Below are 27,191 nucleotides of genomic sequence, written 5' to 3'. Positions count from 1 at the left end.
CAATTCAATTTTCTCTTTTATATCTTTTAGCAGCTAGCTATCATGGGTTTCTATAACCTTGCAGGTAAAACTACAAAATATGCTTTTTATGGTAATGTATGATGATTCTGCACAATAAACAAAAATAATCTGTCACCAAGTAAACATAATGTTTTTGAGCAGCTAGTGAACATTCACTGGTAATATTATGTTTTGACTAGCTATAGGCAAAAAATATATATATTAAATTAGATAATAGTTTTTCGGTGATATTTGCTCACCTATTACCATTCAGTTCTTCAGCGAAATCACAAAGCAAATACTGTTGTGGGGTATTTAGTATCGTAGAGCATTTTCAGACTGAGGACACTGAAAAGGTTTTCTGCTGATGAAACATGGCAAAAACGGCTCACCCTTCCTGTAAACTGAACCACAAGTACTGCATCTCGGTACTTGACCAATGGCTGATGATCTTTGTGAAAATAGTGCTTGGGCCTAAGTGGCTAAACCATAACTAGACGAATCTGTAGGAAAACTTGACATTTGAAAAATAATTATATAAAAACAGCAGGTGTGAAAACCTATATCAGCTCCTAAGGGTTAATGAAGGTGGGCTTATTTCTTAAAGAGAAGAGGTTTGGTGTAGACACTACTTTAACAAATCAACTGAAGCAGCAATTCTAACAGAAAACACCAAGAGCACCCAGATCAGCAATGACATCTGCCACTGACCTATTCCAGGGAAAATGTTTAAATCTCCCTTATTAAACTAATTCAAAAGGCAATATATACTACTAAAAGACCTGACCGATAAAGCTTAGAAAAACGTGCTAAACCTAGTAATCTATACATAACAAGACAAAAAGACAAGGAGGAGCTTGTTGCACTGTGAGTGATTTTGTGCAGTGGCCTAATCCCTCATTGATGAAACAAGCCACTAAAAACAGCTGAAATCAGGAATAACTCAAAAGAGTAAATCAAAAACATAACCTATCCTTGAAGAATGAACTCCTTACATGGTGAGAAATGTTTCTCAAAGTGAACACACTAGCCACTTACATCGACATTGTATTCCAGAAACAATTACCATTAACTTCAAATGACCTGCAAAAGTCAGATATTTCCTTGACTCAATCAGGAAAAGGAGAACATGTGACTTACTCATATAGTTGTGAATCAAATATATACATCACAATAGATTTTGTGCTTGGCCATGAAAATGCAGAAGGTATGCCATTGATGCACAATTGACAAGTGAAGTGTGAAAACTGGACCAACATAAAAAGCTGATCTGCTAAATTATACTATATTATTCAAAGCATACTGGTCAAGATACACCACCTTAGATGACTGCCTATTTACCAGTGACCCCACTTACCCCACAAATTAATGTTTGTTCCCAAATGTAGCATGGCTAAAATATGTGACATAAAAATATGTTTCAAACTCTGAGGCCATCTCTGTACTTTGAGATGATAGGGGCGTTCAGCTAGTTTCAAATAGGCTAACAAAAAATTGCTGATTGATAACAATGTTTATTACAAGGCACAATTTATTATACAGGATCCAAGAGCAAAGCTATAGAAAGCTGTGGCATTTGAATAACCCTAAAATGTATTTACTTACAGGTGTTCCTCGAGAACCAACTGGACCGGCTACACCACGAGGGCCAGGTTCACCCTTAAAAAGGAAAAATTGTGCAATAGTCAAATTCTTTGTCCAAAAAAAGCTGCAGCAACTGGTATAATTTTACTTTGTGTTATTTAAATAATACTACACATAATTAAACTATTTTTAATCTTCTCACCTTATCTCCAGATGGGCCTGCAGGTCCATGGGGACCAACTGGACCTGGAAGACCCTTGTAAGGGAAGATAAAAAGACAAAGATAAATGTCAGGAAACTGATGTAACACATGAAGTCCTCTTAAATGTATTAGTATCATGGGTGTTGCAGTTTTGTTGCACGCTTAAGAAATCTGAAAACAGCAAAAATACACATTAATAGGGACATTCAAAAGTAATGGCAAGCATGAGACATACAGCAATGTTAATTATGTACAGTGTATTCATACTATAGGCCAATTTCTGGGGAGATTCATGTAAGGTTTTTTAAAGGTATATCAAAATAAGACATTGATACAGTTTAAGATCCACCTTTTCTCCATGCAATGTCTACATCCCTTTCTCAGTCAATGATGTTATTCTTCAAAGAAATTATCTTTCCATTCCAAAATACTGGATTTGTACCCCATGAGGGCACGGAATCCTGTGTAGTTAGACATGGATGTGACTATCTATTATCCTAATATTCATCTTCCCTCATAATTAACTTTTTTGTGGGTTGCTTTGCATTCAGATCAAATCTTCCTATACGGTTGACTCCCTCACTTTCTCTACATGGAAGGCTTAATCATGTTCATAAGACATGGATCCATTCCATCTCAGACTCACATGCTATCCAAATGCCATTAAACCGCACCCAACAGATACATCAATGTATTTCTGCTACAATATCCAGGAAATACTTCCAAATACAATAGATTGTGTCATATTCTGTCAGGGGGATTTGTGTACTGTTTTCAGCTCTAAATGTAAATAGCAGGACTGTTGCACTAAATTCCCTTCTTTGCAGCAAGATAAATCCCTGCCCTCCCTAATTTTCATCCTTCTGTACCGGTGCAGAGCTATACATCAAACAAATAGTTGTGAGTTCTAATTTATAAATGGCGATAGGAGTTAGACTGTTGATTGTGTAGTTAGGAAAGTGGGTTGTGGAGTCACAAGTTTGGCGTAAGGAGTGACTTATGTGTAGTCAGAAGCATGCCATGAGGGTATGTAATTTATTGTAGCAGAGTCAGGTGGAGTATAAGAAATGGCATGTCATGATTGATTACTTGAAATGTATGAAGATATTTTTTATTGTAGTCTTGGTGATGGTAGATTACGATGAGGTTTGATGGCAATAGGTGGTGGGGTGTGGCAGAGCATTTTATGCATGGTGTGTCACAGAAAGAAATACAGTTGAGATTGGTGCAGTTATTTTAAGTGTGGTGTAACGGAGTGGAGTGTTGGCAGTTTTGGTAGGGGCATGTGGAAAGCTGAGAAGGTTGTTAGTCAGTTGAAAACTCCTGGGTCAGCCAAGTATTGCTAGTTCATTACCGATGTACACATTTTCCCTCAATGGCTTAAAATGAATGCTCATTAAATCTACTTGGAAGTGGCCTGTTAGCATCAATACAAGTTGCAAGTCTCTCTGACTTTACACACCTTAATATAACCAACTTATAATAAAGTACTGTTTCCTGAGATGGCTGAAGGATAGTGCATTGTTAACGTCTTCTGTGGCTCAAGGTTGCTTCCTAGTACAAGACAAATTTTCTCTTTTTTACATTTTTAAATCCTTAACTCGTGCATTAATGTAAATGAATGTAAATTGCTAATTTTAAGCACTGTTTCCTGAGATGGCTAAAGGATTGTGCATTGTTAACTTCTTCTGTGGCTCAAGGTTGCTTCCTAGTACAAGACACATTTTCTCTTTTTTACATTTTTAAATCCTTAACTCGTACATTAATGTAAATTAATGTAAATTGCTAATTATAAGCTGACACACTTATCTATGTTTACCGTGCAATCATATACCCTCTTTTGCTTCACATGCTAAAACACAATCCTTAAGTCTTGTTTCATTCTTTTGGGCCTCCATATCAATCTGTCTTCCTTTTTGGATTTTCCAAAATTCTTGCCAATATTGTCTTTCGATACTCCTATTCACAGTAATGATGTAATATATTACATTTTAAAGTTTTTGTAAAATCTGACAAGGCCAATTCAGCTGTGTGCTTGTTCAGAATGCTCCTAATCTACTTGAAGAGTGGCATTCTATTTGTTTGACATGTATTATTTATAATGATGATATACTGGTTACTATAGAAAGCTGGCTCTGTATATCATGCACTAAAATGAAGTACACTGGGTAGAGAGTCCATGCAACCCTTATTTGTTGACAGGGCTTTCTTCAAAAATCCCAAGTGCTCTATTTTGTGGTAGTGTGGTCGAGCAGCTTAGGCTAACTGAAGGGATGTGTTGAGAATTTATTGTACACATACAGTCAATTTATAACAGATTTTTATATTATTTTGGCCACCAAGATATTCGTGATCAGTTAAGTACTTCTTAAAATAGGTTTTCAGCATTTACATAGAAATGTAATTGCGCTAATGTTAACCTATGGAGAAAACATACACTGTAAAGGACCACTTGCCAATAACGTACAGGACTGTTCTTCAGGATTTAACGTGAGTAGAGGCCAAGGTCCAAGACAGGACCAACAGGTCACCTCAGGCAGCTCTAGGGCGTCTAGGTGCAGAGGTGCTTTTTGGTCTCGAGTGACCTGTTGAAGTGAATGGGAAACAGTACCTGCAAATAGAAGCTGCAAGCAGAGACAGGGGAGGAGAGTCGGTTTGAACCCAAAGTGGGCTCAGATCTTTAGTGTCTCTGGAGACAGGTTGAACAGTCAGATTATCTGGGCTCAGGCTGTGGGTCTCGTGTGCAGTGGACTTTGGTCCGGCAGGTTACGGTGGTCAGAGGCTCTCGGTTTAAGAGAGCCCACAGAATGAGGCTGTATGCAGGGACTGGGGGACCAGTCTGGCAAAACTCAAAAGTGACCTCGGATCTTAGGGGTCTCTGGGCGCTAGAAACAACTTTGGTTCACTTGAACAAGGGCTGTGGGGCTCGGTGCAAAGGTGCTCTGAGGTGTTGGGTCACAGCGCATTGAGGCCCTTGCTTCAGGTGACGAACTGGAGAAGGGGACACAATCAGGACGGCTGGGCCAATCTGGATGATGGTGTGGTGTATGACATCCCTTGTTGGCTGGTCCATCTCTGTGGGATCAGTGTCCAGATTGGACTACAAATAAGTCTCTGCTACTGTAAAGGGTCCGGCACTCTGGCTATTGGTGCTGGAGGACTCCTGGAGAGTCTAGAGTCTCATTACTCACTGGGGAAGTGAGGCTGACCTCTGGGACCACAGAACACATCCTCCTGGTTGGCTGCTGTGTCAGGAAAGCCATGGATCAGCAGTTTGGCAAACTAGAGCTTGCTTATCGGTGGCTGCAGAATGCAGGGAAGTAGCTCCACTACTCCACCGGAGATGCTGGCTGTTTTGCGAAGTGCTGGCAGCCCTCCCAGGCTTTTGGAGGCTGAAAACTGCAGAACGAGTTGTCTTTGTCCAAATTGGCAGATTCAGCAGGCAGGCCAGAAGAGTTGGCACCAAGTTGGTTGCTGCTCCTCAGTTCTTGTTCTTGCGGCTATTCTGTGTCCTTCTTCTTGAGCCGGTCGATTCCAATTTCCTGGTGCCAGCGGCTCCCCTAAATACTAAATTTAGGGGCATTAAAGGGAGTGAAGGATAGTAGCCATTGGGCTACATATCCTTGGGGTCACTACAACCTCTATATGACCACTTCCTGTGAGAAGAGGGCATGACCCTGTCCCAGAGTTCCTAATTCCTCCACAATCAAGATGGTGGAATCCTTCTTTCATGAGTCACATCAAGCAGCCCACCTTAGGGGTGTGACTGGCCAGGAAATGCACCACGTCTCTCTGCATATCTAATTTTCCCCTAACCTGGACAAAATGGGTCTTGGGGCAGGAGGTGGCATCTCCCAGGTCTGGGGTAAGCCAGGGTCACATATCAAAGGTGGCAGGCTGGACTACACCAGTCAGCCAGCACATTAGAGGCTGGTAAGTTTCAGGGTGCAGCTGTAAGGTGCCCTCTGGGTGCATGGTATAATAAATCTTATACTGGAATCAATATAGATTTATTAAACCAAGGTGTTTGATACCAAACACCATAGATATCAGAGAAGCCATTATGTAGCTGGTTAATTTGTTTTGACCAGTGCCCAGTACATACCTTAAGATGGCTGCCCTGTTCACTTGCAATATCTAGCAGTAAAACTAGACATCACCGGGCCATATGTGTTCATGTAGATATGTTCTAATATAGGATATAAAGCACCCTACCTTAGGACTGTAAGGCCTGCTGTAGGAGTGACTTACATATATCATATGGAACACAGGGGTATGTGCCATGTCGTGTTTTAACCAGGGTTTGCACCATGTCACGCAGCCTGAAATGGCAGTCTGCATGCATTTTGCATGGGGTTCTTTAGTCTGCAGCCCTTAGGGAGCCTCTGTGGTACCCATGCCCTAGGTACCAGAGATACCATTTACTGGGGACTTACAGGGGTGCCACTGTGTACGCCAATTGTATGCCAATTGTATCTTTTATCTTGTTGTAGGGAAAGAACATTGGTACTGGGGCCCGGTTAGCAGGCTTCTAGGGCACTTCTAATCGAAAACATTAGCATTGGTGAGAAAAAAATGGGGGTGACCATGACAAAAAGGGGCAGTTTCCTACAGTTACCATGTAATGGGTAGCATCTTTCAGGGGGTTACATTTCACTTGTCTGAACCACTGTTTCCTTTTTTTGCATAGTACTCAAGTGAAAGTTATATTTTTAGGCGCTTACATAAACCTTGATTCTCTCATAGTTGCCTTGTATGTCAATGCTACTGAGATAAATGAGGTTCTCATCTCATTTTTCTGCACAGTTAAATACAAGTATAAAAAATTAATTGGCAAGTTCTTCTTGATGCCATTGATACTGATAAATTAGATATCATAAAATAAGCACATTTGTAGTTGGCTAGTTTTAAGCATGCCGGAATATTGTCAGACAATTCTAAAACTAACATTGACATGTGGCGCGGGTTGTCGTCCATGAAGATATATTAGCAGCTTTCCAAGATTCATGATCTGGTATTTCAGAGGGAAAATTGACAATACTTTTTCTTTAAAAAATGTACAATTGAAAACTGAGATGAGCTGCTCTTTTTAAGCTGGCACTCAGTCAGTCTTTTTAAATATGTTGTTCAACAGTCAATCACTAATTAAGTATCAGAATGTTTGGGCGAGATTTACCACTTAATCACGCAGTACAGTGCAGCAGCCACAAATGCTGTGCTCTGTGGGAAGGACAGAGAAGGAGAGCACCTTATTTACAAAAATATGGCATTCTCCTCCCCTTTCCCTAGCATTGGCACTGAAATCAGCTTCTGTGCGCCACAGAGACACCTTTGCGCCATAGCACAAGTTTGTCTCCGCGAGTCTAGCATAGGTTTTGTACTGGAAGGGCACCCTTCCAATAGAAAATACTATGCAGAGACTGATTTTAACCCTTTTCCCTCTTTGTGTGTGTGCTGTAAAAAGCAGCACAGGTACACATTTGGAAAAGAAAGGAGAAATGAAAGCATTTCGCCTTCATTGCCCCTACTACAAAAAAGCTAAACCCTGTCTAGTTTATTTAGTAAATAGGGTTGTGCTTCAGGAGCCTTGTGTGTTTGCATGAGAGTGCCCATGCTCCACACATGCGCTGCTTTACATTACTTTCACATTGTTTCCTGGGCTAAACAAGGTTAGCGCCATAAAGTAAATTTAAAAAAAAAGATTTTGTGCTGATTTGCGTCATTTTTGTGATGCAAACACAGTGTCAAATCTTAGTAACTCTCCCACTTTGAGCCAAGAAGTTGAACTATTTAGAAAAAGTGGAAATCAGGTCAGAGAATTAAGGTGTTGTCATTGTTTTCTGAAATGGCTCAATTAGTGGCTGAAAGTATCTCCATTGAATCACAGATGAAGGAGAAAAACCTAAGAATACCTGCAACTATATGGAATATGAAATGAGCATTCCTTACGATTCTTAAGTGTAAGATCCAAAATGACATTGGTTCCTTTGAGATTCGTTTGAGTTGAACTTTGTTAGACTTATTATAGGCCTAAAAATATCTGTAACTATATGAAGCTTCTATTAAGGATCCCATAAGATGCCTAAGCGTGAGATCTATAGTAAAATTGTCTGGTTTAAGGTGAACTCCACTTTGTCAAATGTATGATAAGTGTATGCGATGACTGGCACATGAAATTACAGTTTGTACTAAATAGCAGTTGAAATCTATTAAGGTGAATTAGCTTGATTTTTTAAAGCTGTTTGTTATGTTTTTTATGATATATTCACAAATATGACTTGGAAAGTAAAACATGAATACACTTACTCTTGCCCCATCGTTTCCAGCGGTACCCTCAGAGCCTTTCTCTCCCATACCGCCCTATAAATATTACAAAAAGGTTACTTGGGGCTTTGGATTCCATTATAAACTTAATCACTTAATGTTCACATCCAGATAGCAACATAATGGGAGGTAAACTTATAGCAAAAGTATTTTTTTTCTAAAATTAGGTCAGATCTCTATAACTTGTCATTCATTGGTATTCGTTGTGGCACTGGTTACAGTCATGCGCATCACAGCAATAACTGGAATGTGGATAATAGAATAAAAGTATCATTATGAATATATGTAAATTCAATATATTATAATGAAAGTAGATCTACTTACCCTGTCACCCTTTGGACCAGGAGTTCCTGCAATGCCCCTTTCTCCTGGCATACCTTGGAGGCCTGGAGGACCTGTGTCACCTGGTGTCCCAGACGGTCCAGGGCTTCCCTGCAAAAGTAAATATGATTGGTGTCTTAATGTTCACACTGAGAGGTTCTTTTTCTACACTATTACTTGTTAACAATAGCCTTTGCCATTTTATGGATGTGGCACTTTGTTCTGGCTCATAAGCATCATATCTATCTGCTAAGTATGTGTGACATAGCCATGTCCAGTTGGACTGATCATTTGTTTACTGATGATTCAACATATCATGGCAACTCTATGACACTCATGAGTAGACATAGTACATATTATCTTCAAGCCTTACTCTGCTTTTCTCAGGCTTAGTCCTATAATTGGTGAGATTTGATAAGACATTTGAACATGTCAGGGCCCTATACTGAAGGGCAGCGCTGGCACAGTGCAGAGCCGAGCGCCTGTTACTTTTTTTAAAGTTTGAAGTATCTAAAATTCATACAGGTAACTTGGAAATGAGTGAGCAGAGATTGCCCCTCTCTGCCTCCGACTTCTTCTGTCAGAGAAAATTCTGAGAATATGAACTCCAGATGCCCCAAATGCAAAACCAGAGGTGTTCAGCTCTGATCTGAGCCAGAGACGACCTTCATAATATGGTCTTTCATCTTGAAAAGTAATCTTCCTTTTAGTAGCCAATCATATCTAATCTACCAAATTCATGGCATTATTGCACTGCCAGAACGTCACTTTTTTAAAGTTCCGGTGGTGCAACATGCCACTGGCATATTTATAAGGCCATGTAAAACTACGTTATGTGGATTTTTATGGCCTCATAAATATGTGCCCCTTTCACGCGGAAAACTGCATGAAAGCGGAATTCCATGGGTGTTGCTGGGAGTGTTCCCAGCAACATCCATGACTTTTTGACACTGGCCCAGATTTAAGAGAAATTGTAAGTCTGAAGCAGCATCAAAAACGTACCCCTCCCCGTAAGGGAGGCGTAAGGGAGGCACAACTAGGAAAAATATCTTTATTTCTACTCGTTTTTCCTCTTTCTATGTGTGCTGCATTATAGAAAGAGGAAAAAGCGTCTTGTGATTGTTACATAAATATAATTATCCCTGCAGTGCAGGCACCCTTGCACCATGGTGCAAAGTTGCCCAAGTTGGCACATGGCAGCCCATTGTGCATCAACGCAGGGGAAAAAGACAGGAATGCACCATATCAAATAGATACGACGCATTCCCGCCCTTTTCTTTTGCCATAGAGCAGTGCAGCAGCAAGGCCTGCTGTGCTAGCATACGGCAAAAAACCCATAAAGTAGAACTACTATCAACTTAATAAGTGGTCTATTAAGCCTTTGCAGGATTCCGGGCTTTGCAGAATGCTGGCGCCACTTTGATTATTTGTGGATGCAGAATGAAAACATCTATATATGCCTTGATTAATTTAATTATGGTGCTAAGCATTCCTTTTAGTTATTGTATTTCTGAACACAATAATTCAAACATGTGGTATCATATGTATCTTTCAATATTTAAACCAGAAAATTGAATTGCAGAGACCATTGAAGATTAAATATATAGTTATGGTAACTAATACTATAATTGTTTATGCTGTATGCTGTATTTTTTGTAACTGTGAGCCTTATGTTGGTACAAAATATAAATATGGGCTAGGGCATCTACGCATCTTTAGTGTAGCCTAAAAGGAATCCAGGTTGCTTTTACATGCCTTACCTTTGGACCATCGGGACCATGACCGCCAGCCATTCCCTTTTCACCTGGAAGTCCGGAGGCACCTGGCTCACCTCTCTCTCCTGGGTTGCCACGTTCTCCCTACAAACATAGAATTGGGAAGCTCCACTTAAGGTTGTGCATAGACTTTATAATAGCTTACTCTTCTAAGCGAATGTGCCAGTTCCTAGATAAACAAATATTTGATTGCCAGTCAAATAATTAAAATTAAATTGTACACATAAGTAGTAACAGAAAGATCAGACACATAAGTTATAATGATGTAGTACTATTTACCATATTTTTCTCGTCTTGGTCAAATAAAGAGCCAGAATGAGTCAAATACCAGTATAGAATCATTAGCAAAACACCTTTTTGAGTGTTTACCAGAACGTCTAAGCTTCATCAGGACCACTGCCCTGTGTCATATAGTATTGATGAGGTTTGCCGTGGCTCCTTGCTGTGCTGAGTTGGCTCTCCAGTACCAGGCTGGTACAGACGGGATTCATAGACAATCCCTTATAAGTAGACTCTGAGGAAATGGTGGATGAACATTTGAACACAGGCATGTTAGATTAGATTTGATATTCAGTGATACTTCAATCACCTTTATTGAAGGAGGTGAGAGACCTATTCACTAAGGCACTGGCATTCTTTCTGTGGTGTGTTTTCTAGCTTCCAATTTGAGATCCCTACTACAGTAATGCTTATCATGAAATCAGCTTCTGGTGCAAAGATTTTGGGGAGTGGGGAATCAATGCTAGTGGTGTATCATCCACTTTTATGTGTACTTGCTTATTTAACTTCTGCTGGTATTACAGCTCATTTTTTTGTTTTCAATCATTTTTTTAAAAATCATTTAAATGAATACAACCATAAGGAAATAAGTAGACTGTTAACCCAAATGACAAGAGAAATGAACAGAAGGTGGACACTAGTGCACAAATCTGTCATTCTGTACAATTATAACAACAAGACAGAGATTGACATGTGTTGGAAGACCTGTTGGCAATAGAAATCATAGAATAATGATTTGCATATACAAGGTACAATGGTATATGTGGCAGTTAAAGAGTAATTAAGACATTTAGCTTAGCGTTAGATCTTGCTATACCACCTAAATTATTACAGTAAATAATAATAACAGCAATAAAAATAATAAGGCCAATGGCTCGTGTTATTGATGATAAGAAGTACTTGAGAGGAGTCTGAGATGTGGATTCAATGACCTTTAGCGTACTGTTCGGATAGAGTACAGTAGTTTTCATATGTGTCCCTTGGTGGACTGAATGTTAAAGGTTGTCATGGGGGTTTAAAGATGTAGGAGGAAGAGTCAATAGAGTTCCACATTCTACTGCAGGGTGGGCGCCAAGGAGTGAGTTGTAGATTAGTGTTGTCGGCACCTCTTAAAAAGATTAACCACTCCTGCCACATCTTGAAAGCTCATTATTTATTGTAAGTGGGGACACGTCCTAATCCTTTAAGCTAATACTTTAAGATTTAGGCTCTCTAATGTTTATCAAAAGTATGTCTTCACTATGTCACCAACAGTAAGTTCGATGGACAGCAAGCAGAATCTCCTACAACTAGTCACATAGTTTTTGTTAATCTAGGTCAGAACATGAGTGAACGGAAAATTGCTCTCTGCTTATTTGCCTGATTAACCTGACAGACTAATTGATTATTATTTGACTTGATCCATAAACGTACTAAGTGATTTATTGACTTGTTTGCTGCCTTCTGGATTGATTGATTTATTGATAATTTGATGGATTTATTGAGTGGTTGGTTGATTGACTGATTGATTTTTAAGCTTAAATTAATATTTAGGGTAAACATGGGTTGGTAGGCAGTCACTTATATGAGTTCATTTGTCAGACCTGTCCTTGTTTTCTATATCATTGTTAATGTCCAAAGACATCATCATCCACAAACAACATTCCCTTATGTACTACTGTAGACGATAAATTACAGGATCGTACTTACTCGTGGACCTAGAGGGCCTGCAGCTCCAGAATCACCAGGCACACCCTGTGAGAGAATATTACAGAAATGGCATTAATTATTCACAATCAAAACGCATACAAGTAGGATGTGATGAGCAGAATGTTACCAGTAAAGTGACACATTTAAAGACTGTTCTAGTATATCCAAATGTAAAGAAGCGTCTATACTATGGGACACACTTAATGTCAATGATTCACTGCTCTCAAGGGGGCTATTTTAAAGGAGCAAGTAAAATGGGTATCTGTGCTATTTAGAACACTATTGATATCATGTTTTGTTTTTTAAACAAAGTGAAAACTAAAGCATTACTGGCATCATTGTTGACCTGGACAACCACTGACAGGCCAATGCTCTTGAAAAGTCAGTAGAGCTGTTGCAAAGTGCCTGATATGCTGGTCACGTCCAACAGTTTAATGTCCAGATAGAGTCTGTCTACTGGCCAGGGCTGTACAGTAAGGGACAAATGCAGACATTCTGTATAGAGTTTAATTATTCCAATTCTCACGCTTGAAGGGAATGTGATGTATAGTGCCTTTATATCGTATCAGAGTATTAGATCGTGTTTTTCGAAAATAATTATCCCCGGCTCACACACATTTAAAAAATATACCTAAGTTTGACTCTGCGATGTCTATTAACATGTTTAAGTCATTTAGGATGGGAAAGGTAAAACAAGGTAGCTATGGAATGGCCATGTGTAGTCTAGGGGAGGTCCTGATCCTCAACTAGCAGCTTGCTCCATGGTCTGTCTCCAGTTGATTGGAATGGCATCATAATCACTAGCTCACCTTGTCCCACATGTTGCAATATCTATGGATTGTGGCCACACTCTGATCATGAAAGGGACTCTATGTAGGGAATAGCAATGATTATCTAATTGCTACCTGAGTATTCAAACAGCAAGAGGAGACATTGAGTAAATATATTTTATCCTCATCTTGAGCACTTCGGTACTAATACACTGGCTCCTATATCATTTACACTGTTTCTTGTGGTGAGAGAAAAAATTGCACCTTACCTCATCACCAGGCTTCCCAGTCTCTCCTGGAGGTCCTGGAGGTCCAGGCAACCCCTGAAGAGGAACACATAGTATTTAAAGAAGTAAGGTTAGGTTGCATTTACACAGGCATTCAATGATGGATATTACTATTTAACGTGGGACAGCCTTTATTTGAGTGGCACAGCAACAGCAATGTGTAACAGCAATAATTTGCCAACAGTAACAGCAACTGCTCCATAGACAATGTGGTTGCATTTGAAAAAAATGGAAAGAACACATTTCTGTTGAAATGGAAAATTGCTGCATTATGAATGAAATGAACATTTTTGTGCCACCCTCCCATCTGCACCTGGCACACTGCATCAACCAGTATTTATTCTTCCTTTTCCATCTAAGAAAGGGGAGAGGTGTTGGGGAGAGGAGATGGCCTAACGGTTACGATACTCGACCTCGGGCATGGGGGAACTGGGTTCGAGTCTCGGTAATGACGCTAAACATCCTGTGATTTTGGGCAAATTACTTAATCTCCCCGTGCCTAACAAAAAATGAATGTGTGTCCTCATGTAACATAACTGGTGCTATGTAGAGCGCTCTGATACATGATTGGATTTGGATCCAGTTTGCACTATATAAAACTCTGCAAAAAAAAATAGAAATAGGTCAGCACCCTGATGTATATCTCACGCTCAGATGTGTAGACGTCAATAAATCGCATCAGACATGTGCCTACCTCATAAGTGTCTAGGGACTTTCACTCCTGCATTCTCACTGAAATGGACTGAGAAATCATTCAAGACCATCACTCTCTTTCTACCACCCAGCCTCTTGCCCCAGGGTCTCCGCATCAATCAGGATTTCAGTTTCGCATTCGACCCTGGTAAGCAGAGACTGGCAACCCCAACTTGTGGCACACAGTCAGGCATACAGACATTGTTGCCTGGCATCAGAGGAAAGCCGCTGGGCATTGTGTTAATAAATATACTTAAACACCTTCACCAGACACACAGCAAAGGACTTCAAGCAGTTGCCTGCAATAAGCTGGCATTTGCTGCTGGTTCTCCTACTTGATATTTTTTCTTTTGACCTGGTACCTTCCTAAATTATGGTTCACAAAAATATAGAAGACAGTTTGATTTATCTCTATATACAATCATTACATATTAGATTTCAGCATCTTGAGAATATGGCCTTGTCTATCTTCTGCTCTGCAATCTTCCTCCTATTTGAACAGTTGTAAAAAAAAATCCTATTTTTCAACAAATGCTGTAAAACAAGACCAAACCTCTGTACCCTTTGAAAAACTGGATGCTCTGCTGCGTTCAGACTTGGCTGTGCATAGATTCAGATTCTTTGGAGCCAACATATTTCCATTTCTCTACCACTTCATTCGCCAAAATAGGCCACTTTTAGGGGCATCGTGGTCACCATTATCTATAAGTAATCTTTGCACATTGCCTACTACAACCTCTTCCTGTCAGTGAATATCTTTTATATTGCTTGGCCAAGTAATCCACATCCACAATTACCTGGATAATTTGTTACTGATCCCCAAGAGAAAACACTCAATTCATACATGTTTTACTCAAAGCCCTAGGAAACCTGGTCATGAAATAAATGAACCATATAATACATAAGGAGTTTGATTTATGGCTAGAGAATAAAAAATGTCATCAGCCTCTCTAGTATAGTTTTCCCCCACTGAACCTCAGAACTCACATACTTGTAAGGCCACACCCTCAAGCATATTTCATAAGGTTGCCCCTAATTACTATCAAAACTGCTCTGCCATCAGTAATGGCATCTGTTCTCAATTTACCTCTCTCACGTTCCCCCATATCACCGTAAAACACATTTTCTCGCATGAACTCGCCTCTTCCCAATCCTTGAGGAAATTATGAAAACTCTCAAGCCTGAAGAATAGCCTACTGAGCTTTCATTTGCATGGTTATTGATTTACCTTATAGTTCTACTTTCAGCCGTGGCCCATTCAGGTAAGAGCGGTGGGGCCGAGTAGTGGGGGATTTCGACGGACGATGACGAGGCAAAATTAATTTTCCCTCGTCATTACCCGTGGAAATTACCCCCCCCCCCCACCATCCGGCCCCACCGCTCTTACCTGCACTGGCCGCAGCTATTTACTTTCTTCCCAAATCACTACTTTTCTAAAATATCTCCTTCAGACAGGAACTTGCCCAAGTAATGCTCAAAAAACACCAAGAGGTGCCACTATGTAAAAAAGCAAATGCAAATTGTTTTGCTTAATTTAATTTTCTGCCCTTTTCCAGATTATCTTTTCTGGCAAAACAGTGGAGCGATTGTGCCCTCCCAATTGCACATGTACTTGGTCAAAAACGCTCTTCCATCCAGGTGATATTCACATCCAGTCATGGGACATAAGGTGTCCTGATGGGGGACAAGTTAGTTCTTGGTAATATATTGTCTTCTTAGCAGCAGCTTTGAAGCTTGTGGTTTATTCTATCCACTGTGGTATTAACTGACCAACTTGCACTGAATTGTTCAGGTCTTGTAAGAAAGAACCCCATTTTGACTTGGTGTCCCCACTTTTTGCCTGTACATGATGTGATTTTGACTGAAAGTGCACTGGGTTCCTGCTATCTAGGTCCCCAGGCCAGAGCTCTTTTCAAAAACTGTACAATTGTTCCCCTAATTGGCAACACTTTCAGCACCCTCTGTAAGTCTCTAGTAAATGATACCCTGAAATCTAAGGACTGGGTACTAAAGAGGTCCCTAACGGTGGCAGCATGAATTGTGCCGCTCTAAGGGACCCCTCACCAAGCACATGCCAGACTGCCATTGCAGGCTGCATGTCTAGGTGCAGACAAAGGTAAAAACACGACATGTCACACACCTGTGTGTGCCATGTCTCTAACACTGCATGCAATTTTTGTAAGTCACCCTTACAACAGGCCTAACAATCCTAAGGAAGAGTGCTGAATATTACATGTGAGGGCATACCTACATCATCAGATATGCGCCTGTGCTGGTTAGTCCAATTACTGCCAGTACAAATGACTAGCGAAGCCATCTTAAGACATATGCTGGGCACTGGTGAAAACGAGCTCCCCAGCTACATGGTGGCTTCACTGAAAATGACTTCCTCAGCTACATGATTACTTCACTGAAAATAGGGATGTTTGGTAACAAGCATCTCATATTGGTAAACCCACACTGATGTCAGTGTTGATTTATCAGTACATACACCCAGTGGGCACCTTAGAGGTGCCACCTGAAAACCTACCAGACTCTGGTGTACTGGCTGACTGGCTTCTGCCAGACTGCCACCCGAGACACTGTTCTGACCTTCTAGGGTGAGAGCCCTTGCTCTCAGGAGACCTAGAACTAAAGCCTGTCCGGGAAGTGGGTGTAACATCCCCTCCCACAGGATGACATGCTGATTAGCCTCCTTGAGCTGGCAAGCTTCAAAGAGCTGCCACCTTTGGAATGTGAATCTGGCTCTCCATATAGGAGAGAAAGCCATTCCCTCTGTTCAGACCCCTCTTTGCACCTGGACCGGTGAGAACATTAGATAGTCAGGTAGCAGTGCCAGCTCCAGGCTAGTACCACCTCTAAGGTGGGCTACTGTAAGGTTGACACAACTTTTCAGAAGTAGCCATCTTTGTGATGGCATACATAGGAATTCTGGGACAGGGTTATGCCTAGTTCTCACTGGAAGTGGTTATATAGGGGGCGTAGTGACACCAAGGGTCAGTAGCCCATTGGCTACTACCCAACACTCCCCTAACACCATTAAATTCAGTATGTAGGGGAGCCCCTGGTACCAGAGAAGCAGATCATGATGACCTAAGAAGAGAGAGGACAGTGAAGAGCAGCAAAAGCTGAGAGGAGAGAAGTAGCAGCTGACCTGGTACCAACCATGCTGGCCTGTCTGCATCTCTCGTCGAAAACGGCACAAAAGTCAACTTATCTTGCAGCTGTGACTCCAGAAACTTGGGAGGGCTACCTGCCTTTGAAAAAGACACAAGACCCTCCGTGAACAGCGGACCGGTTCTGAAGAAACTCCAAAGGGGAAGGCTCTGAGGCCTCCAGAACCGTCAAACACCTGACACCTGAAGCAACCACACAGAGGAGTGCAAGACATTTATTGCACAACAGTGATCAATAATGGACACACAACTCAAGAAGAAGATCCAAACCAATTTTATGAAATGTTACTTTATTTTAAGACCCAGGTCTTCATAAATAGGTAAGTAAGTTTTTAATTAAAAATATTTTTCACTTTGAAAAATCGACACCTAGAAACATTTTCACACAGTCTAATGTTATCTTATGGGGAAAACAATATTTTGGTTAGACAGGGAAGTATTGAACTTACAATCTCAGTCTTTGGAGCCAAAGGTCAACAAGGGCCAGGCATCAGGTAAGTACCAAGACTGCACCACCAGCAGCACAGGGGCAGCCGGGTGCAGAGGTCAGAATCGGAGTTTGACCCAATGCTTTCCAATGGAAACAGGGGGTGCCTGGAGCCACACTGCTTGTACGTAAGTAAATTGGTTGCAGGGGCTAAGCTTTAGGGGTTAGCACAAGCACAGGGGGGCATAAAGCAGCACCAAACAAACACCACCAGTGGCACAAGGGTGGCTGGGTGCAAGGTTCCACTTTGACGTCGGGCACCCAATGCTTTCCAATGAGGAATCTCCTGATGGCAAAGAGACTGCAGACGTGGCAATGGAGGTTGCAAGAGGAAGACCAATGACAGCAGAGGTAAATTACAATGTACGGGGTCATAGGGGCACTGTCTGTTCAGCTCACCAAGGCCCAGGGGCTTTGGGTGCAGGAGTGTCTTTTGATGTCGGAGTCTTCTTACCAGAGCTGGTCGGGGGGCCTCTGGATTCACACTGCAGGCGCTGTCGTGGAGGACAGGAGAGGTCAGCTAATGCTGGACAGTGGGTCAGGATCACTGGGGAGACTTCACTGCACAGGTGAGCCACTCAGACTCAGGCCGTGGGCGTCGGGTGCAGAGTGGGCAGGAGACGCGGATCTGTCTGGATCCAGAGTCTTTGGAGTAGGTTTCTTCCAGGCTGGTCTACTGTCCACGGGAGATTGGTGTCTTTATTTTAAGGCAACAGTCCTCCCAGGGGTTTCAGAGGTTGCTGTTGCAAGACAGGTCACAGGGTCGTTGAAGTAGGAGACAGGCCAGTAGGGCTGGGTCCAAGGCAGTTATCGTCTTCTGGCTTCTGCTGCCAGTTGTCTTCTTTCTTCTTAGTTCATCACAGATCTGAGTTCTAGGTCTGGGGAGCCATCTAAATACTGAATTTAGGAGGCGTTTTAAGGGAGTAGCAGGTAGGACCAATAGGCACCTCACTGGGGTGACTACACCCTTCATCATGCTGCCCTCCTGTGGGAGAGGGCATAGACCTAGCCCTGATTGGAGGAGACTGAAAGATCTGCTTCACCTCGCCTCCCCCACCTTAGGGGTGGAGTTGGCAGAGGTGGGCACACCTCCTATTCTTCTATGTTTTCCTGCCAGTTTTCCCTCCCAAAGTGGGAGTGTAAACCAGGGGCTGCTATCTGCTACTATCAGCAGAGCCTGGGGCTCGAATTACAAAGGCAGCAGAACTTTGAAGTTTCCCTCTTTGGGCACTGGGCCATCTGGGGGTGGAGCTTTGACACCTCTGCCCAGGATGTTCATTGCCCATTGCCAGGGGCTCGCTACCCAGGGGCCCAGAAACATCTCTGGTGATGACTGACTGCCTACAGCTGGTCAGAGACCTACCAGGGCTGGTAGGTTTTGAGGGGACACCTCAGAGGTGCCCTCTGAGTACATGTTTTAATAAATCTCACACTGACATCAGTGTGGATTTATTACAAGGAGCTGTTTGGTACCAGACACTCCTTCCTGGGTTCAGGGAAGCAATCATGGTGCTGTGGAAGTTGAGTTTTCAAGTTCCCAGCCCATGTACTCTCTATGGCTTCCCTGGCACTTACAATATTAAGGAATAGACCGGAATACTGTAGGGGCATATCTGCAGATATGCCCATACCTGGGATATAGTGCACTCTGCCTTAGGGCTGGTAAGGCCTGCTATGGGGGTGACTTGCCTATATCTTTGGCAGTGCTAGCTGGCATGGCACACAGAAAGTGTGCCATGCCGACTTGGTAATTTTTTCTCCTCACAGGGACATGCCAGCTGCAGGGGCAGTGGCGTGATCCTAGTGAGGAGGTCCCGGGGGACCCTCTTCAGCCTCCAGAACACTGGTGCTGGGAACCTGGACAGCAGGGACCCAGTACTCTATAGTCACAGATGCTTCAAAAGCCAGGCCAAACGTGTAGGGGAGGGGTACTGCAACAGAATCCCGTTTTCTCACAGTGTCTGTTTCCAAAGTATTTTATTAATGGGAGCAATGAATATTTAACTGAAAAACTCAAGGAATTTGTAGTATCCTGCATGTTATATTGTAAGGTGTTTTACCAGCCCTGCTCTGCCAGTGCCTGTGCTCTGATTCATTAGAATGTTGGAGTCTGATGTTGCCTCGGAATGTTGGGACTGAGAGAGGCAGAGGGACAGTTGGTCATGGGCTGAGCAGCTGACAGGCAACTCCTGGTGGGGCTCTGATTTACAACATATCTACATGATGTCCTGTACCTTACTTCATGTTATCTTCATGGAATAAAGCATCCTGAAATACTACCTTCCTGCGTGGACCTTCTCACCACATTTTATGGCGACGAGTTGGTGACGAAACTACAGCTATAAGCAAATTTCAGGTACCTGACTTTCAAGTGGACCTGGCGAAATCTACTGCAACTTCAACAAAAAGTACACATGGAGGTATCCACAGGAAAGGATCAACTACGAAAAAGAAACATGTATGTTCCTCACAGGACAACCAAGATGGATACAAGGAAGGACCAAGCTTCTCAAAGAAAAGAAGACCTTATGAAACAAGTAAGCGTGAAGCACTACGCCTTTAAGCCCCACCAGTGTCCTCACCACGGGACAGCCCTAGCCCTGGCGTTTAGTGCTCTAATGAATTACTATCTATTGACTCTATATTTTTCCACTTGTGTCTTTCTATCAGACAGCACCAAAATAAGTGTTCAGTGCTCGTTGTGATTTTTTTTCACAAACTTTAGATTTGCCAATCGGTCTGTATTACCCTTTCAAGGACTTTCAGACAGCTGTTTAACTCACCATTACTTCAAAACGGTGGCTAGAAGATGTGGTTGTGGAAGCACTGCCTGCATTTTGTAATAAGCTCATCAAGAGAGTTTTCTGTGTCTGAATGGGAACTTTGCTGCTGACACTGTGTTAAGCAGGCTACATTGTGTGATCCAGAGCACATTTTGCATGAATTCCTGAGGAATAGTACAAGAGGGTGCAATCTTTTGGTAATTTTGTGTTCTGAGGTGGGGTCTTAGTGTGCTTAAACTAGCACTGACGTTGGGGATTACGCAATTTACCCGTGTGACATTGTCACTTAAGCCGCCTATTTTGTGTGTCCCTGTACACTTTATCAGTTCACTCTCAACAAAATGAAATCTTGATTTGCGGCACATATTGGAGTCTTTTTGCAGATTTGGTGCCAATCTTCACTGAAAGCAATGTTCAATCTTACTTCACTTGCATCGCGAGTACTTAAGGTGGCGATGTACCTTGGGGACAATTCTACGTTTTTTACATTGATGGTGGTCAATTTCCCAAATAACATTTTCCTCAGAAATATGTTACCTCACCGGTATTCCATACGTTAATACCGTTATTTCAGTTGGTCTCCTGCGCATGCTGCTCACCTCATCCAGCGGAGCGCGCGTGTCTCCATCACGCACGAGAGCCCTCGGTGACGTCAGGTCTGCAATGAATGAAAAACGCTGTTTGGTGCTTTTCTGTGCCGTGAACCACCCAGGCCAGTGCCTGGTTGCGTGACTCCATCTTTCTTTGACGCACGCACTCAAGCTCCAGCTTTTCGTCTATCTCTGCAGATTTGGCATAGTGTGTTCCAGCTTTTCATCAACACTGTGTATTTCTTCACAGATGTGGATCTCGATTGGTTATGTCCACCCTCTATGCGGCGATTAAGCGCTAACGCTAACTTTTATTTGTTTGTGCACCGTCATCGACAACTATCAGCAGTCCTGTGTGCATTGCGAACACTGGTTCAAGGTAGGATTTTCTCCACTTGTCACCCCTGCAACGCAAGTACTCCTGAGGTACTTCTCAAGTCTGCTTTGCCTGTCGCGTTTTGTACTTCTTTAAGTACATATTGTGACTGTGTTACAAGGCACTCTAATCAGACGCTCAATGACACTGTATCTAAGGAGCCTTTGTATTTCCTCCGTGGGTGCCACCATCACTTTTGACTGCCATTACATTTTGCTTGTACTTAATGAAGTTTCCAGTGGGTGTCAAAGGACTTCAGTGACTCGCACACCTAACAGCCAGCCAATGCTATCCTAAGGAGTTTTGTTATTTAAGCCGTTTTTAAGCGTGGCTCCATTTTAATGGTGTAAATTTCACACTCTACATTTTCTTCCCTACACAGGGAGGGCAATGGGTTTTGGCCCCTTTTCTTTTGCACTCATTCTTGCCTACTTGGGCTACACCTTACGCTTATGGACTCTGGGTACACATCTCCATGGGTTCATTCTTTGTTTTACATGTGTACTACAGTACACTTTATTCTTCCCTACACAGGGAGGGCAATGGGTCTAAGCCCCATTTGCCTACATACTTTTGCCTACATAGGTAACTTACGGTTTTTACCCTTACACAGGGCACCGTGTTTTGGGTTACAGTCCCATCTTACATTTACATAGTACCCTTACACAGGGCACAATTTTATGGGTCTTTTACCCACTTACATTTAGTCAGTCTCCCTACGTAGGGCGTCTTATGGGTCACAGTCCCATCTTACATTTACGTAGTACCCTTACACAGGGCACAATTTTATGGGTCTTTTACCCATTTACATTTACACACTGTCCCTTCATAGGGCGTCATATGGGTTACAGTCCCATTTACAGTGCTCCTCACACTCCTGCACAGGAGTAGAGGGCGGTCATGGGTTTTAGTCCCAGTGACTGAAATTGTCTTTTTACATTCTGTAATTTTGCTGTTTTGTATAACGCAAAATTTACATTCACATTGTATTGTTATGGTTTATTGGAAATGGGGGGAAGTAATAGTTATACTGTATGTATCTACTTTGCCTCTTCTCCGTTTTCTTATTCGTCCAGTTTCCTTGTGGTGTCATTCTTATTGCCATCCTTGGTTTCTGGATCTATACTCATTGTTGTCGTCTTTTGTCTCCAGCCTTCCCTTGTTCGCACTTTCATTCTTTTCCTTCCCTGTTTAGGAGGAAATCCGTAACTCCCTCTTCCCTGTGTCTGTGTTGAGCCTGGTGTCCGTTTTCCATCGTGCCTTGTTCTTTCTTCCCTTCCTGCCTGCCTAGCCAGTGGGTGCGTTCGGGGGTTAGTCTTTGGTGCGTCTGTGTCCTTCTCCCCCTGGTTGTTTCCATCTTCTGGTTAATTGTTTTTTCCTCTCGCCTTTTCTATGTCTATGAGTCTGGGTTATCTCTGTCGGTCTTTGCTTAACTCTTCCCTTCCTCTTCTTCTTCTTCCTCCTCGTTATCTTCCACCCGTCTCTTCGCGCTGCTTTGCTTACTACTTTACTTGATGTTGTTTCTGTTCCTCTGCTGTTCTTCCTTGTTATCTCTTCTTTGGTTCTCTCTCGCTGTTTGTATTCATTTATTGGTTTAAGGCTTCTGTTAGAACGAAAGGGAATATGTAGTATCCTGCATGTTATATTGTAAGGTGTTTTACCAGCCCTGCTCTGCCAGTGCCTGTGCTCTGACTCATTAGAATGTTGGAGTCTGATGTTGCCTTGGAATGTTGGGACTGAGAGAGGCAGAGGGACAGTTGGTCATGGGCTGAGCAGCTGACAGGCAGCTCCTGGTGGGGCTCTGATTTACAACATATCTACATGATGTCCTGTACCTTACTTCATGTTATCTTCATGGAATAAAGCATCCTGAAATACTACCTTCCTGCGTGGACCTCCTCACTACAGAATTGCTTATATAAAAGGCACATTGTGACTACCAGTTTCCTGGGGCACCAGTCAGGGGTTACTGAGCTCTAGTTGCATCAATTGGAGCTGTTCACAGCTGCTGTCCTAGGGCCACAGCACTACTGGACCCCAAACTGGATAATCTTGTACTGCTCCCCAACACTTGACTCTCTCAGGATAGCGAGACAGAGCAGTCCATGGCTTACTCGGAGGTGAGGTGGGTTAGACATTCAGAATACGGTTTATACCCTACTATGAACTAATAAGATCAGTTTCTAGTCAGTGCTTTACTTTATAAAAGAAAAAGTACTTTGATACACACACAAAAAAAATATACTACACAGAAAACGTAGCTACGCAGTGAAAGCCAGAAGTTTCTACAACACTCTAGGCTGTAGTTCTGACCCCAAACAGTAATATAACATCAAGACACTAAGCACTATAAAACACAGTTACCATTGCATTAAACAGACTACATTGCAAAGGATTACTCCGCAAAACTAAAGCAATGGGACTAGAGCTAGGATTTCAGCAGTTGATATGAAGTCAAATGTTCCTGGTTCACCCACTGTCCCATCACCAAAATCACCAAAAGTTCTCACCCTTCTTTGGTGAGGACACTGATCTGGTGGTGTCAGGGGTCTGGATAAGGGTGTCTGGTGTCTTGGCACAGTACCTGGAGTCCCACGGCACAGGGGAGGCACCAGGGGTGAAGCTCAATGACATGGAGCTTCCTCTGTCTTTCTCGCTGTTAATGTGCAGCAAGTTCCTTATCTTGTGCAGCTATCTGATGTCCTGAAGGACAGAATATTCTCCACAAGCCTCACACAGCTCTATCTCTGTTCCGATGTCCATTTAAAAAGCATCTCAGCTCTTTCCTTCTGACTGACAAATTATTTTCACTATTAATCCGTCACAGAGACACCTTCTCAAGTTCAAATCCTATTCCCCGGGTCTGAAATGAGAACAGCAATCCAATTCACTCCTGGATCTCAGCTTCCTCAGCAACCCCTTGTGGGTTCCTAGTCAGAAAAGAGAACAATCTTGACCAACTAACTGGCTGATGAGGCCAAACTTTAATCATTCCCTTAGTAACAGGTATCAGAGGGTCTGCTACCATTGCATCCTAGGTGTCCCTCCAAACCTGGGGCATATTTCCTGCATGTTCACTGTGTGATCAGTCCATGTAAGGAGGGCTCTCACAGTCTCCTAATACCTATCTGTTCTATCCTCCAGAGAGGAATATTAATTAGCTCCAGGCCAGGAGACCCTGACCGCCACCCAGAAAAAAAGACAAAAGAAGGGGTTCATTCCAGCAGAGGGAATCATAGCTAAATAAAAATAAGAACTAGTCCCTACCCCAACCCACCAAGCTTCTGCCAAGAATAGGGAAGGGGCACGGAAGAGCTGGAATGTCCAGGAGAACAGATACCATCTCAGCTCACATTAAACAGAATGGCTTACCAGCCTCACTCAGTGAACCCAGTGGCTCTCGATACACCCATCCCACATGCTACAGAGGCAAAACGAGCCCAGGAAAGGGAGATTGCACAAACTTTCTCAGGAAGGAGCTGGTAGGCAGCCCCTCCTAAAGGGTCAATGGTGTACGTTACCCTTAGCATAGATTAATGCTGCCACCACTGTCAGTCTACCACAGCCTCGAGAGAGCAGTAGCCAGTCTCTGTAAAAAAGGGGTGCACTATACATGCACCCTCAAATTCAGAGCCCAGCTCTAAGTTCTCAGTCCTTGTAAGCAGAAAGCCCCTCAGCTGGCATGCATGATTGTCATGCTCACTGAAGTAGAGATCATAAAATCCACAATACTTTCAAGTGACCATCCTCGAGATCATCATAAGGCAGGGAAGCAGGCTTCTCCAGAGACATGCAGAAGGATTCCCATCCCACCCCACATAAATATTGCATTTTAATTTATTATATAGTTATTGTTTTTCTATGGGTGGATTTACCCTGCTTACTGTTGCCATGAGCGGAGCCTGCTCTATGAACAACATCCAAGCTTTAGATTCCAACTTGGATTAGAGGAATATGATGTTATTATCAGCTATTCATTTATAATTCATTATTATTCATGGATGCAAGATCATTTTCTCTCCTTGACTCCCTCTTTTGGACAGCCCCTTCAAAGATCTCTGAACATAGTCACCAAATTAATACATGCCATTGGTTGTTCATATACCATCTCTTGTTCATTTTTCCTCAGTCCCATATAAACCCTTTGCTAGGTGCCCTTACATATTGGTGCACCATTCTTCAGCAATTATATCACTCACAGACCAAGTTTATAAAAAACCCTCTGCTAGAGATCCACTTTTTCATCAACTTGATCTCCCACTAAATTTTTTTCTCAAAGACATTCTTTTTCTAAAAAAAAACCAACCCCCTCAATAAAAACACACCTTCTGACTGCTTCCCACAGACAGAGTCTCTCAGAGACCTTTTTGAAGACACTCCAATCAAAAATCTCCATCAGGCATATGATCAAACAGACACCGCCTGTACCTCTACTGTCAGCAATACTCACCCCTTTGATGGGTTTGTAGTTTTTATCTGCCTAGTTTAATGCATCAAATACTACTTGTATGCTCTGTGCTCCTCTCAAACTTTGCCTCTTCCACATTAAATCAGTTACAGAAAATTTTACACATTCCTTAGACTTGAGGAAGGGCTTGGAAAGGTCTGGTGACTCATCTCTCTAACATTAACAATTCAACCTTAGAGACCACTTATTTTGTTTATTTTTGTTAACTATTTCAACCATTAACCACGTCAAGTATTTTTCATTTCTGTTTTTTTTTATACACTTCCCTGATATATAATATGAAATGTCACCATAATGGGGCACACATTTTGCAGAAAAAGAAAAGGTACTTTATCTTAAAGAGGGGAAAACAACAGATCTACACATACCTGAAATCCTGTTGGACCTGGAGGTCCTTGCTCTCCTCTTTCACCTGCTAGACCCTAGGGTGATAAATGAAAGAAACAGACATTAGAAACAAACAAGATTCGGTACACATACAATGCTTGCATAGGCTCAATAGCCATAAGGCACAGAATTGCTTTGTTTTTTCCTCCTTTAAAGGTAAATAAAAAACATGTAAACAGTTTGTATTTCATCAGAAAGCTGTGACTGTGTCTAAGAGTATTGCATTTTTTATATGTTCATCTATGAAAAGTTTGTAAGTGGTTCATATTTTAAAAAGTCTGACCACAAAAGTGGGAAAGGCACGTTTTCCCAGAATTATGCATTTGTCTAGAACTGCTATGATTATACAACCCTTGAGGTAAAACAGACTGCACATAGTCAAATTATTGGAGAACATTTAGCAAGAACTGTACACATCTCATGTTCTTAGGCATTTCCCTTTTATCTTGGTAGTCTCAGCAATGCACAGCTCATCAAAACATATACCATACTCTAGCAATACTTAAGGCTAGACTATTTCAGCTCTACCGCAACATGACTTACTACTATGCAATCTATACTTTTCATCCTAGTCTTTGATGAGCATACAATGTGAGAAAAATGATAAGCCTAGCTGTAATCAGGTAAAGATAGCACTTTTGAAAGCAATAAGCTTTTTTTTTTTAGCTCGGCTACAATATAAGCAGTGGCATTTAAGACTCCCTCATTTCATCATTTAAAATGGGTATTGGCTGATGGTCAATAGAGTGGTCATATAATTAAGACATCAATTAGATTCAGAGTTAGGGTGTGATGTTGGTTGTGGCCCCACCTTCCTCAGGTCTATGGCAGTGCGCTCACCATAACTGGCGTCGCCACCTTCATTGTGGACATTGTCATCAAATCTGCTCCGGGTGACACCGCAGGGGCACTTTGAGCAACGAATCATTGCTCAGTGGGCTACAATGTCATGGCAGTCTCTGGTTTGAAAAGGAACTTTGGAGGCCCCATCCTAGATAGG

At 42.2% G+C, this 27,191-nt stretch overlaps 1 protein-coding gene across 1 annotated transcript in view; it reads right to left on the bottom strand.

Moving 5' to 3' along the window:
- Positions 1-27,191, bottom strand: part of COL5A2 (collagen type V alpha 2 chain) — a 333,083-nt gene that overhangs the window by 54,623 nt on the left and 251,269 nt on the right. Inside the window, exons 30-37 of the mRNA XM_085647093.1 lie at positions 26,173-26,226; positions 13,214-13,267; positions 12,175-12,219; positions 10,192-10,290; positions 8,435-8,542; positions 8,093-8,146; positions 1,787-1,840; positions 1,606-1,659 (exon numbers count right to left, since the gene is read on the bottom strand). Coding sequence (XP_085503219.1) covers positions 1,606-1,659; positions 1,787-1,840; positions 8,093-8,146; positions 8,435-8,542; positions 10,192-10,290; positions 12,175-12,219; positions 13,214-13,267; positions 26,173-26,226 — 522 coding nt within the window. The remainder of the gene's footprint in view (positions 1-1,605; positions 1,660-1,786; positions 1,841-8,092; positions 8,147-8,434; positions 8,543-10,191; positions 10,291-12,174; positions 12,220-13,213; positions 13,268-26,172; positions 26,227-27,191) is intronic.

Source organism: Triturus cristatus, chromosome 3_2 (assembly GCF_964204655.1).
Source record: "Triturus cristatus chromosome 3_2, aTriCri1.1, whole genome shotgun sequence".
Classification (NCBI taxonomy): domain Eukaryota; kingdom Metazoa; phylum Chordata; class Amphibia; order Caudata; family Salamandridae; genus Triturus; species Triturus cristatus.
The sequence above is the reverse complement of the archived record's forward strand: the minus strand, read 5'-3'. Positions and strand labels throughout refer to the sequence as shown.